This window comes from Manacus candei, unplaced genomic scaffold (assembly GCF_025592945.1).
Source record: "Manacus candei isolate 608988 ecotype Guabito, Panama unplaced genomic scaffold, ASM2559294v1 h1tg000174l, whole genome shotgun sequence".
In the NCBI taxonomy this organism is placed as follows: domain Eukaryota; kingdom Metazoa; phylum Chordata; class Aves; order Passeriformes; family Pipridae; genus Manacus; species Manacus candei.
The window spans coordinates 27,416-39,355 of NW_026138222.1; the positions used below are offsets into that span (position 1 = coordinate 27,416).

General features: G+C 64.6%; 2 protein-coding genes across 2 annotated transcripts in view; one reads left to right on the forward strand and one right to left on the reverse strand.

The window, feature by feature from the left end:
- Positions 1-11,940, reverse strand: part of SND1 (staphylococcal nuclease and tudor domain containing 1) — an 81,453-nt gene that overhangs the window by 1,813 nt on the left and 67,700 nt on the right. The window contains 7 exon segments of the mRNA XM_051773646.1: positions 228-431; positions 1,256-1,369; positions 3,042-3,111; positions 3,200-3,323; positions 3,938-4,049; positions 4,051-4,080; positions 4,627-4,815. Coding sequence (XP_051629606.1) covers positions 228-431; positions 1,256-1,369; positions 3,042-3,111; positions 3,200-3,323; positions 3,938-4,049; positions 4,051-4,080; positions 4,627-4,815 — 843 coding nt within the window.
- Positions 7,919-11,257, forward strand: LRRC4 (leucine rich repeat containing 4). The gene has a single exon (XM_051773703.1). The coding sequence runs from the start codon at positions 8,038-8,040 to the stop codon at positions 10,006-10,008; it is 1,971 nt and encodes a 656-aa protein (XP_051629663.1). The 5' UTR covers positions 7,919-8,037; the 3' UTR covers positions 10,009-11,257.

Here is an 11,940-nt window from a genome sequence, read left to right on the forward strand (position 1 = left end):
CCCAAGACCCACCCCAGACCCCCAGCACCCCCTGAGCACCCACCCAAGACTCCCAGCACCCACCAAGGCCCCCCCAGGACCCCCACGCCTCCTCCCACCCAACACCCCCAGCACTCACCCCAGACCCCCAGCACCACCCAAGACCCTTGCAGCACCCACCCAACACCCACCCCACACCCTCCCCACCCCCCCAGGACTCCAGACCCCCCCCCCTGCCCTGCACCCACCACTTTCTGGAACTGCCTCTCCTTGCGGGGCTCCACCATGACCAGCCCCTCCTTGACCAGCCCCAGCCCCACGTCGCTCTTGGAGTCGGCGAACTGGAGGGTGACGTGGGGACAGCCCGGGCCCAGGTGCTCCACGTTGAGCAGGCACTGCGTGTTCTGGATGTCCCTCACCACGCTGTCCACGGCGTCCGCCCGCGCCTCCTCCTGCACCACCGCCCGTCAGGGACCCCCGGCCACCCCCATGCCCAGCAGGGACCCCCCGGCACCCCCCGTGCCCAGCAGGGACCCCCCAGCACCCCCCGTGCCCAACAGGGACCCCCCGGCCACCCCCCGCACCCAGCAGGGACCCCCGGCACCCCCCGTGCCCAGCAGGGACCCCCTGGCACCCCCTGTGCCCAACAGGGACCCCCCAGGCACCCCCCACGCCCTCACGGACCCCCGTGGGCTTCAAGGACCCCCTCCCACCCTTGGGAACCCCCCGTGGCACGGGCACAGCACCTGCTGTGGGGTTGGGGTGACCCTGGGGTTGGGGGTAAGGGAGGCACAGCCCCCCCGTGGGAGGTGGGGCCCCCCTGCACACATCGGGGTGCGGGTGGCACTGGGGACCCCACGGGGCTCTTCTGGGGGTGCTGCTGCCCCCCCACCTTGCCTGGGTCAGTCTGGGGGAGCGGGGGCAGGGTTGGGGTCAGGGTTGGGATCCAGGTTGGGGTTCAAGGTCAGGAGCCTCTTGAATCCCCAGAGTGGAGGTTCACCATTGGGACCCAGGGCTGGGGACCAGGGTTGGGGGCCAGGGTTGGTACCCGGGTTTGGGGTCCAAGGGTGGGTCTTGGGGTTGGGGTGCAGGTCTGGGGGTAATGTTTGGGACCCAGAGCTGGTGTTCAAGGTCAGAGGTAATTCTGGGGACCCAGGGTGGGGGAGCCACAGTGGGGACCCAGGGTTGGGGCCCAGGTCTGGGAGCCACAGTGGGGACCCAGGGTTGGGGCCCAGGTCAGGACCCCCAGGGCCCCCCAGCCCCACCCCGTACTCACGTCCTGCGGCACCTGGATGAAGGCAAAGGTGTACTCGGTGGCCTGGGGGGGCAACACCCGCGGGGAGAAGGCCGGGGGCAGCGGGGCCAGGCGGGACGGGGGCAACGTCTCCTTCTGCGGGGGGACACGGGGTCAAGGGGGACACCACGGGGTCAAGGGGGACACCATGGGGTCAAGGGGGACACCACGGGGGAGGGGACACCATGGAGGGGGGACACCATGGATGGAGGGATGGGTGGATGGATGGTGGATGGATGGATGGAGGGACGGATGGATGGTGGATGGAGGGATGGATGGATGGATGGATGGATGGGTGGATGGATGGGTGGTGGATGGATGGATGGATGGTGGATGGATGGTGGATGGATGGTGGATGGACAGTGGATGGATGGTGGATGGATGGAGGGATGGATGGATGGGTGGGTGGACGGCGGATGGATGGATGGATGGATGGATGGTGGATGGTGGATGGATGGATGGTGGATGGTGGATGGATGGAGGGATGGATGGTGGATGGTGGATGGATGGATGGTGGATGGGTGGATGGATGGATGGTGGATGGTGGATGGATGGATGGTGGATGGATGGTGGATGGATGGGTGGATGGGTGGATGGTGGATGGATGGATGGAGGGACGGATGGATGGATGGTGGATGGATGGATGGTGGATGGATGGATGGTGGATGGGTGGATGGATGGATGGTGGATGGATGGATGGTGGATGGGTGGATGGATGGATGGTGGATGGATGGTGGATGGATGGACAGTGGATGGATGGGTGGATGGGTGGATGGTGGATGGATGGATGGAGGGATGGATGGATGGATGGTGGATGGAAGGATGGTGGATGGATGGTGGATGGATGGTGGATGGATGGAGGGATGGAAGGATGGTGGATGGATGGTGGATGGACAGTGGATGGATGGAGGGATGGAAGGATGGTGGATGGATGGATGGAGGGATGGAGGGAGGGATGGATGGATGGTGGATGGATGGATGGATGGTGGATGGGTGGTGGATGGACAGTGGATGGATGGTGGATGGATGGATGGATGGATGGGTGGATGGGTGGATGGTGGATGGATGGATGGAGGGATGGATGGATGGATGGTGGATGGAAGGATGGTGGATGGATGGATGGAGGGATGGATGGATGGATGGTGGATGGAAGGATGGTGGATGGATGGATGGATGGTGGATGGATGGATGGAGGGATGGATGGATGGATGGTGGATGGATGGATGGAGGGATGGATGGATGGATGGTGGATGGAAGGATGGTGGATGGATGGTGGATGGACAGTGGATGGATGGTGGATGGATGGATGGATGGATGGATGGATGGATGGTGGATGGATGGATGGATGGTGGATGGGTGGTGGATGGATGGACGGATGGATGGATGGATGGATGGATGGATGGTGGATGGATGGTGGATGGATGGATGGTGGATGGAGGGATGGATGGATGGATGGATGGATGGATGGATGGGTGGATGGGTGGATGGATGGAGGGATGGACGGATGGATGGTGGATGGATGGGTGGATGGGTGGATGGAGGGATGGATGGGTGGATGGATGGATGGGTGGATGGATGGATGGATGGATGGATGGGTGGATGGGTGGATGGATGGATGGGTGGATGGATGGATGGATGGGTGGATGGGTGGATGGGTGGTGGATGGACAGTGGATGGACAGTGGACGGATGCGCTGATGGCTGGTTTGGTGGGTGGGTTGATGGCCCCCCAGCCCCCCCAGGCCCCCCCAGCCCCCGGTGACACTCACGTTGCCGTAGTCAATGTAGAAGATGTGAACTTTGCCGCCCGACTCCACCTTCTCCACCCGGGCCCGGTACCTGCAGTGTGGGATTTCTGGGTGTCACCCCAAACTCCAGCGCTCCCCGGGCCAGCCCCGCCCCGGGGGGTGCGGGACCCCCTGCTCACCATTCCCCATCGACGAACTTGGCGATGCAGAAGTCCCCTCGGCGCGGGGAGTACGACCCCTCCACGGGCGGGTGGGCGCCCACCTCGGCCCGCATGTTCTCCATCAGCTTCTCCAGCTGGGCACCTGGGGGGTGGCCCAATTCAGCACCCGCCCCCACCACCTGTCCCAAACCTGGACCCCAACCCCAGTGTGGCCCCAGAACCTGAAGCCGATCCCAAACCCGGACCCCAACCCCAGTGTGACCCGAGAACCTCAACCCAATCCCAACCATGAACCCCAAACCTGGACCCAAACTCTGAGTCCCAAATGTGTCCCCTAGACCTTAACCCTCAACCCCAGGTCCAACCACGGACACTAACTTTGGACTTCAACCCAGATCTCCAATGTGGCCCCTGATCCTGAACCCCAAGTCCCAACCGTGGACCTCAACCTCGGGTCCAACCCCGGACCCCAACAGTAGATCCCAAACCTGGACCTCGACCCAAACCTGATGCCCACTCTCAGTTCCAGAGGTGGCCCCTGACCCTGACCCTCCATCCCAGGTCCCAAACCTGGACCCCAATCCTGGGTCCTGAACAGGGACCTCCACCCTGGTCCCAAAGATGGCCCTGGGGGTGATGGGTGATCCCCACCAAACCCACGAATCCTCATCCCACCCAACTAAGCCCCCCCATGGCCGGGCTGGGGAGCACCCCTGGGTACTGGTGGTCCCCAGGAGGGTCCCCCTGCCCCCGTACCCGTCTCCACGTCCTGCACGTAGAAGTGGAGGTCATCGGTGATCTCGGTGACGAACACGGGTTTGTAGTTGGCCGTGCGCTCCTTCTCCTCCAGCACCGGCACCACCTCCTCCCACCGGGGTCTCCTCGTAGTGGGACCACACCTGGGGGCACATGTGGGGTGGGGACATCCCTTGGGCTGGGGACATCTCTTGGGGTGGGACATCCCTTGGACTGGGGACATCCCTTGGGGTGGGGATGTCCCTTGGGGTGGGGATGTCCCTTGGGGTGGGGACATCCCTTGGACTGGGGACATCCCTTGGGGTGGGTCCATCATCTCTTGGCACAGAGACATCCCTTGGGGAAGGGCCATCCATTAGGGTCGGGACATTCCCTGGGGTGGCCCGTCATCTCTCGGGGTGGGGATATTTCTGTGGTGGGGCCGCCCCTCAGGGTGTGGACCCCTCTTGGGCTGTGGACATCCATCGTGGTGGGGCCACCCCTTGGTGTGGGGACATCTACTGTGGCTGGGATCTCACTCGGCACGGGGGCGTCCCTTGGCACGAGGCCATCGCCTCCTGGGATGGGGACATCCCTCGGGTGGGGAGAGCTCTTGACAAGAGGACGTCCTCTGGGTGGGACCGTCGTCTGGGACGGGGCCATCTCTTTGGGACGGTGCCACCCCGGGGGGGTCCCAGCCCCCCCCTCACCTTCTCCTTCCTCTGCTTGGCCGCGTCCTGAGCGGCCAGCAGGGCCTTGCAGTAGGGGCTGCGCTCGGCCGTGAAGTGCACGCGGGACAGCGCCTGCTCCACCAGCGCCACCGACAGGTTCACGCCCTCGATGTGCAGCCACCCGATGAAATTCCCGGCCTTGTCCATGCTCTCCACCTCCACCTCCACCTGTGGGATCCCGGGAGTCACCCTGGGCACCGAGCCACGGGCACCCTCCCCAGCCGCTCCAAGCTCCATCCAGGACTGGCAGCGGGGTCCCCCCCACGGCCTCTCTGCGCCCGGCTCGGACCACCGAACCCCGAGGTGCCACCCCAAAGTGTCCCCCCGAGCAGGTGACAGATGGGCCACGTTGTGGTGATTTAAGCCCTGGCCGTGGCCTTTGCCGTGGTTAACTGGGTTTGGCTCCACGGGCGCTGCCGGACACGGAGCGTGTCCCTTCCCTGAGCTCGCCCATCCCGCCAGAACCGTTCCCGCTGCTTCCCAAAGCCTGTGGCATCCTGCTGCCCTTCCCCTGTGCCAGCCACAGCCCTGCACTGGCCATGGGACCACACGGGACATGGCACTGCACCGGCCACGTCACCGCGTGGGCTATGGGCACCACCCCGGCCATGGCACCGCACCGACCACGGCACCACCCTGGCCGCAGCACCGCCCTGGCCATGGCACCACACCAGCCACGGCACCACCCTGGCCATGGCACTGCCCTGGCCATGGCACCGCACCGGCCGTGGCTCGTGTGTGGCAGGGTCATGGTGCAGGACAAGCCCCCAGGTCCCCCGCTGTCCCCAGGGGTACCAGGCTGGTCCCTGGGGTGTAGCACCCATGCACGGCTGTGGCACCTCCCGAGCACTGCCCGGTGACGCTCTGGTGACCACAGTGTCACTGTGCCAGCCCCCCTGGCAGGGTGACCAGTGAAGGGACGAGCAGGACACTGATGGGCTCAGGGACAGGATGTGGCCATGGGGACAGGGGGCACGGGGCACACGAGGCCAGCGTGTCCTGCAGCTCCCAGGGGACATCACTACCAGTTCTGCAGCCCCCCCAGGGATGTGCCACCACCACGGGGACAGCGACCCCAGGGAGGGAGGGCAGGAGGGTCCTGGGGTGTCCCTGGGTGCTGCCACACAGGGTGTCCCAAGGGGCCCCAGCCACCTCACACCAGTGGCACTCTGGTGGCAGCTCCAAGTGCCACCAAGAGTGGGAGGGACAATGGGTTGCCTGTGGGGGCTGCAGGGGGGTCCCCTCCCCATGATCCCAGGGGTCTCACCTGGGGCAGAGGGCACACAAGGCAGTGGTGGGGGTACAACCCCCAGCCCGGGCCCCCCAAAGCCGGTGGTACCCAGGTGCCCATCCCCTGGCATGGTGCCCCCTCCCCAGCCCATGGTAGAGCTGAACCTGCAGCCCCCTCACCCCCCCATCCCCACTGCAGAGAGGGGTTTGTGCCCCCATCGGTGTCACAGCTCGGGTCGGGTCTCAGCCCTGAGCCCGGAGGGGGTTAAGGGGGTCCACGGACCCCGCTCGGGGGGGATGTTGGATCCTCAGGGGGGGTTGTGGGGGCCTCCAGCCACGGATGGAGCCGCATCCCCCCCCATCACCCTAAAGCCACCGGGCCCCCCCGAGCCGCCTCCGTCCCTCCCTCCGTCCCTCCGTCCCTCCGTCCCCGGCTCCGGGCCCCGGGGAGGGGTCGTTCAGGGCGCCCCCCCCTCCACATCCCCCGAGCGGGTCTGCGGGGAGGAGGAGGAGGAGGCGGCGGCGGGAGGGAGGAGGAAGAGGAGGAGGAAGCGGCTCATCCCGCATCGCCCTCCCCGCGCACAAAATCGCTCCGGGGCCGCCGCACCGGCCGAACCGGGGCCGGCGGGGGCCCCTCCGGAGCGAGGCGGGTGGGTGGGTGGGTGGGGGTGCGGGGGGGGCGCGGGGGGGTCTGTGCGGAGCCGGGATGCGTCAGCAGGAGCAGCGGGAGCGGCGGCAGCAGCAATCCATCCGCGCTCGCACTGAAGGACAAAAGGATGAGCCAGCCGCCTGCGCGGCTGCTTCCCGCACCGCCCGCACCGCCCGCACCGCCCGCACCGCCCCGCACCGCACCGCCCGCACCGCCCGCACCGCCCCGCGCGGCCCCCGCCACCGGAGGATGCCCGCCGGCACCGCCACCGCCACCGCTGTCACCGCCGCTGGCACCGCCACCACCGCCCCGCGCCGCCGCTGAACGCGACACCCACGCGGGGACGCGGGAACGACACGCGGGAGGGGACGGGACGGGACCCCCCCGCCCCGCCACCAGCGCAGCCTCCGCCGCTCCCGGGAGGTGCCCCCGCCGGCATCTCCCCCCCCCCCACGCCGACGCCCTTTCCTCCTCCCCCCCCCCCTCCCCGAACCGCGTTTTTCCCTCTCCCGGGGGGGCTCCCCGAGATTTATTTATTTATTTCGGCCTATTTTTAATCTTTATTTTCCTGTTTTATTTTTAGGTTTCCTCCGGGGTTGGTTGTTGTTTTTTTTTTTTTTCTTTTAAATTTATTTTAATATTTCTAATTTTTATTTTTAGTTTTTCGTTTTATTTTAGCCTTATTTTAACTTTTACCCCCGTTTCCCTTCTTATTTTAATTTCGGTTTATTTTATTTTAGATTTCGATTCCATTTTTATCTCCTTTTGACTCCCCTTTCCTCGCCAAATTTTTTTTCATTCCCATTTCCCTCCCCGTTTTTCATTTTTTCACTTTTTCTCTCCTCCGCTCCCTCCCCTTTTCCCAATTCTTCCTTTTCTCCCCGCTTCTCTTTTTTAATTATTTCCTTTTTTCCCACTTCCCCCCCGGTTCCCCCCCTTTTTCCCCGCGGCCTGGGGGGGGGCGGCCATGCGGGCCCCGCGGAGCCCCCCGGGCCGGCCCCAGGAGCGGAGGTGCGAGGCCGCGGGGTTGGCCGCGGTCGGGGGCTGCCGGGCCCCCGCTTAGCCGGGCCGGCCCCCCCCCATCCTGCACCGCAGCCTCCAGGAGCCATTTTGTCTTTTTTTTTTTTTTTTTTTTGGGAGCCGGCCCCCCCCCCTCGGTCCCGCGCCCCCCGCGCTCGCCTCGAGCCCCCCCGGACCTCCCGATCCCCCTTCCCCAGGTAGGTACTGGCGAGCGGGGCAGGGTGGGGGGGGTTCCTTCTCCTCCCCCCGACCCCCCCAGCACCTACCGCCGATTTTTTTCCCCCTAAATTTTAATTTTTCCTCCCTCCCCCCCCTCTCCCCTCGGAGTCGTCCCCCCCCCCCCCCCCAATCCCAGCACCGCGACCCCCCCCCCCCTCCGGCCAGCCGGGCCCCCCAGCTTGTGGGAGCCGGGAGAGGGGGGGGGCCCTGAGCCCGTTCTCCTGTTCTCGCCGCCATCCCCAGACGATGGTGAATGATGAACGTGCCACACCATGAAGCTCTTGTGGCAGGTAACTGTGCACCACCTCCGCCGCCACCGCCGCCACCGCACCTGGCCAGGGGTCCTGGCCGCCTCCCTGACCCTCCACGCGTGGATCCTCGCCCTGGCCGCCGCCTCCCCGGGCCCCCAGAGCTGCCCCTCCGTGTGCTCCTGCAGTAACCAGTTCAGCAAGGTGGTCTGCACCCGCCGCGGCCTGGCCGAGGTGCCCCCCGGCATCCCCTCCAACACCCGCTATCTCAACCTCATGGAGAACAACATCCAGATGATCCAGGCGGACACGTTCCGCCACCTGCACCACCTGGAGGTCCTGCAGCTGGGCAGGAACGCCATCCGGCAGATCGAGGTGGGGGCCTTCAACGGCCTGGCCAGCCTCAACACCCTGGAGCTCTTCGACAACTGGCTCACCGTCATCCCCAGCGGGGCCTTCGAGTACCTGTCCAAGCTGCGGGAGCTGTGGCTGCGCAACAACCCCATCGAGAGCATCCCCTCGTACGCCTTCAACCGCGTGCCCTCCCTCATGCGCCTCGACCTGGGCGAGCTCAAGAAGCTGGAGTACATCTCCGAGGGGGCTTTCGAGGGCCTGTACAACCTCAAGTACCTCAACCTGGGGATGTGCAACATTAAGGACATGCCCAACCTGACGCCCTTGGTGGGCCTGGAGGAGCTGGAGATGTCGGGCAATAACTTCCCCGAGATCAAACCGGGCTCCTTCCACGGGCTCAAATCCCTCAAAAAGCTCTGGATTATGAACTCGCAGATCAACCTGATCGAGCGCAACGCCTTCGACGACCTGACGGCGCTGGTGGAGCTCAACCTGGCCCACAACAACCTGTCCTCCCTGCCCCACGACCTCTTCGCCCCGCTGCGGTACCTGGTGGAGCTCCACCTGCACCACAACCCCTGGGACTGCGACTGCGACATCCTCTGGCTGTCGTGGTGGCTGCGGGAGTACATCCCCACCAACTCCACCTGCTGCGGGCGCTGCCATGCCCCGCTGCACATGCGGGGCAGGTTCCTGGTGGAGGTGGACCAGACCTCCTTCCAGTGCTCGGCGCCCTTCATCATGGACGCCCCCACGGACCTCAACATCTCGGAGGGGCGCGTGGCCGAGCTCAAGTGCCGCACGCCCTCCATGTCGTCGGTGCGGTGGCTGCTGCCCAACGGGACGGTGCTGAGCCACGCGTCCAGCCACCCGCGCATCTCCGTGCTCAACGACGGCACCCTCAACTTCTCCCACGTCCTGCTGACGGACACCGGGGTCTACACCTGCATGGTGACCAACGTGGCGGGCAACTCCAACGCCTCGGCGTACCTCAACGTGAGCACGGCCGAGCTCAACACCTCCAACTACAGCTTCTTCACCACCGTCACGGTGGAGACCACCGAGATCTCCCCGGAGGACATCTCCCCCAAGTTCACCAAGCCCGTGCCCACCACCTCGACGGGCTACCAGCCGGCCTACACCACCACCACCACCGTCCTGGTGCAGACCACGCGGACGCCCAAGCAGGTGGCCGTGCCCACCGCCGACGCCGGCGACAAGCTGCAGACCAGCCTGGACGAGGTGATGAAGACCACCAAGATCATCATCGGCTGCTTCGTGGCGGTGACGCTCCTGGCCGCGGCCATGCTCATCGTCTTCTACAAGCTCCGCAAGCGGCACCAGCAGCGCAGCACCGTGACGGCCGCGCGCACCGTGGAGATCATCCAGGTGGACGAGGACATCGCGCCCGCCGCCGCCGCCGCGCCCGCCGCCGCGCCCGCCGGCGTGGCCGGGGAGGGGGCCGTGGTGCTGCCCAACATCCACGACCACATCAACTACAACACCTACAAGGCGGGACACGGCGCCCACTGGACAGAGAACGCGCTGGGCAACTCGCTGCACCCCCCGGGGACCACCCTGGCTGACCCCTATTTAATCCAGACCCACACCAAGGAGAAAGTTCAGGAAACCCAGATATGACTCTTTTTTGGGGGCTTTTTCCTTCTTTTTTCTTTTTTTTTTTGGGGGGGTTGTTTCCCCGCCACCCCCCCCCGGAATTATTATAAACGCAATAGATGCACAAAAAGCAGAACTCCAAACGTAAGGAAAAGCAGGAAAATTCCTCAGTTATAAGGAAAAACAGGAAAATTCCTCAATTATAAGGAAAAACAGGAAAATTCCTCAATAACAGACACAACTTTTGTACAGGGGGGGGAGAGACTCTTTTTCGTGTACATGCTTCTATAGCCGACCTCGGGGCCGAGAAGAGCAGCAGATTATATTAAAATTTAACGAAACCCACCCAAAACTCCTACAAAAAACCACTATTTTCTAACTCGCAGGTTCTATTTAAACAAAAAAAAAACAAAACCCAGGAGAAACAGAGAAAAAAAAAAACAAACGGATATTAAGAGGATAAAAATTCGGTGCGAGCGGCGAGCGAGCGGCGGTGCCGTGGCGTGGTGGGACACGGGTGACACCGGAGCGGTGACAGGAGCCTGTCGGGGGGGGTCTGGGGGGGTCGGGGGTGTTTTCGGGGGTTATTTTGAGGGGGGGGGGGGTGAGGTTGGCCCCCCCATCCCGCGGCGCTGCCCTTGGCCGCGTGCCGGCGTCGCCGGCGTCACCGCGGAGCGGGATGTCGGCACGGCGCCAAAACCTTCTGAATGCAATAAAGGAATGAATCGGGGGGGGGACGGGACTTTTTGGGGAGGGTGGGGGGGCGGGGGGGGGCATAGCCTGAGGGCTGGGGATGGACGTCTGCAATGTATTCAAGCAAAAAATTCCTAAAAAACCCAAGGAAAGGGGGCGAACCCCCCGAGTGCCAGGCGGGGGGGGCGGGGGGGTTTCGGAGGGGCCGACGGGGGGGGTGAGAGCGGGTGCCCCCCTGCTTCGCTCTGCACCCCCTTTCCTGCCGCACCACCACGGGCTTGTGGGTCCCGGTGTGTGTCACCACCCCCCGGGCACCCCCCGGGCACCCCCCGGGCACCGGGGACCCCCTGGACCCCCCCGGGCCCCCCCGGGCACCGGCACAGGGCTACGGCTCCTGGGGGGCTGGGGGGGCCCACGGGAGACCTGACGAATGATTGTAACCACCTTCAGAACACCCAAACGGCATTTCTAGTCCTTCGGGGGGGGGGGTCCCACCCCCGCCCCCCTTCCCTGGGTGGGGGTGAGAATGGGGACACCCCCCCCAAGGGCTGCTCATGGAATGGGGGGGGCCGGGAGAATTTAAGGGCTCTGGGGGGGTGGGGGGAGCTTGGCGATGGGGGGGGCCACCAGCATCTGAGGTGGCCACTGGGGGGGGTCCCGGTGGGGGCCCCAAGTGCCTCGTGGGGGTCCTGAGGGCACGGGGGGTTTTGGGGGGGGGGGGGTCGGGCAGTGGGGGGGGCCCTCCCCGGTTGCTCGGGCACTGGAACTACTTTAATTTCTGATTTTAGCTTTAAAATCTTATTGGAGGGGTCAAAGCTGAGCTAAAAAATTTGGGGGGGGTTCCGGGGGGGGCTAAAGGCGGGAAGGAGATGCAGAAGTTCTCTCTCGGTCTATAAACGCCGGAAGGATCCGACTGTACCGCGAATCCAACAAAAAAACAAGTGTATTTTTGTATTTTAATAAATATTGTTCAAAATTTGTAACGCCGAGTCCCCGAGGGGTTAAACGGGGGGGGGGGGGGGTGTTGGGGGGGCCGCGGGGTGTCCCCCCCCCTGCTCCTGCCATCCTGAAAGGGGTTTTTTGTCCTCTCAGCAGGAAAAAGCTTTGGAAAAATCGCGGAGCGGGGAAGGAGATGGAGGGAGGTGATGGAGGAGGGGGCTGGGGAGGAGGAGGATCGGGGGGTGATGGGGGGAGGAGGATCGGGGGCAGCGTGAGCCGGGGGGCACTGGGGGGGCTGCATCCCCGGCCGGGGACACGGGACCC

What these genes read in the sequence shown, in the direction of transcription:
- LRRC4 (XM_051773703.1), top strand. Translation starts at nt 8,038, where the DNA reads ATGAAGCTCTTGTGGCAGGTAACTGTGCACCACCTCCGCCGCCACCGC.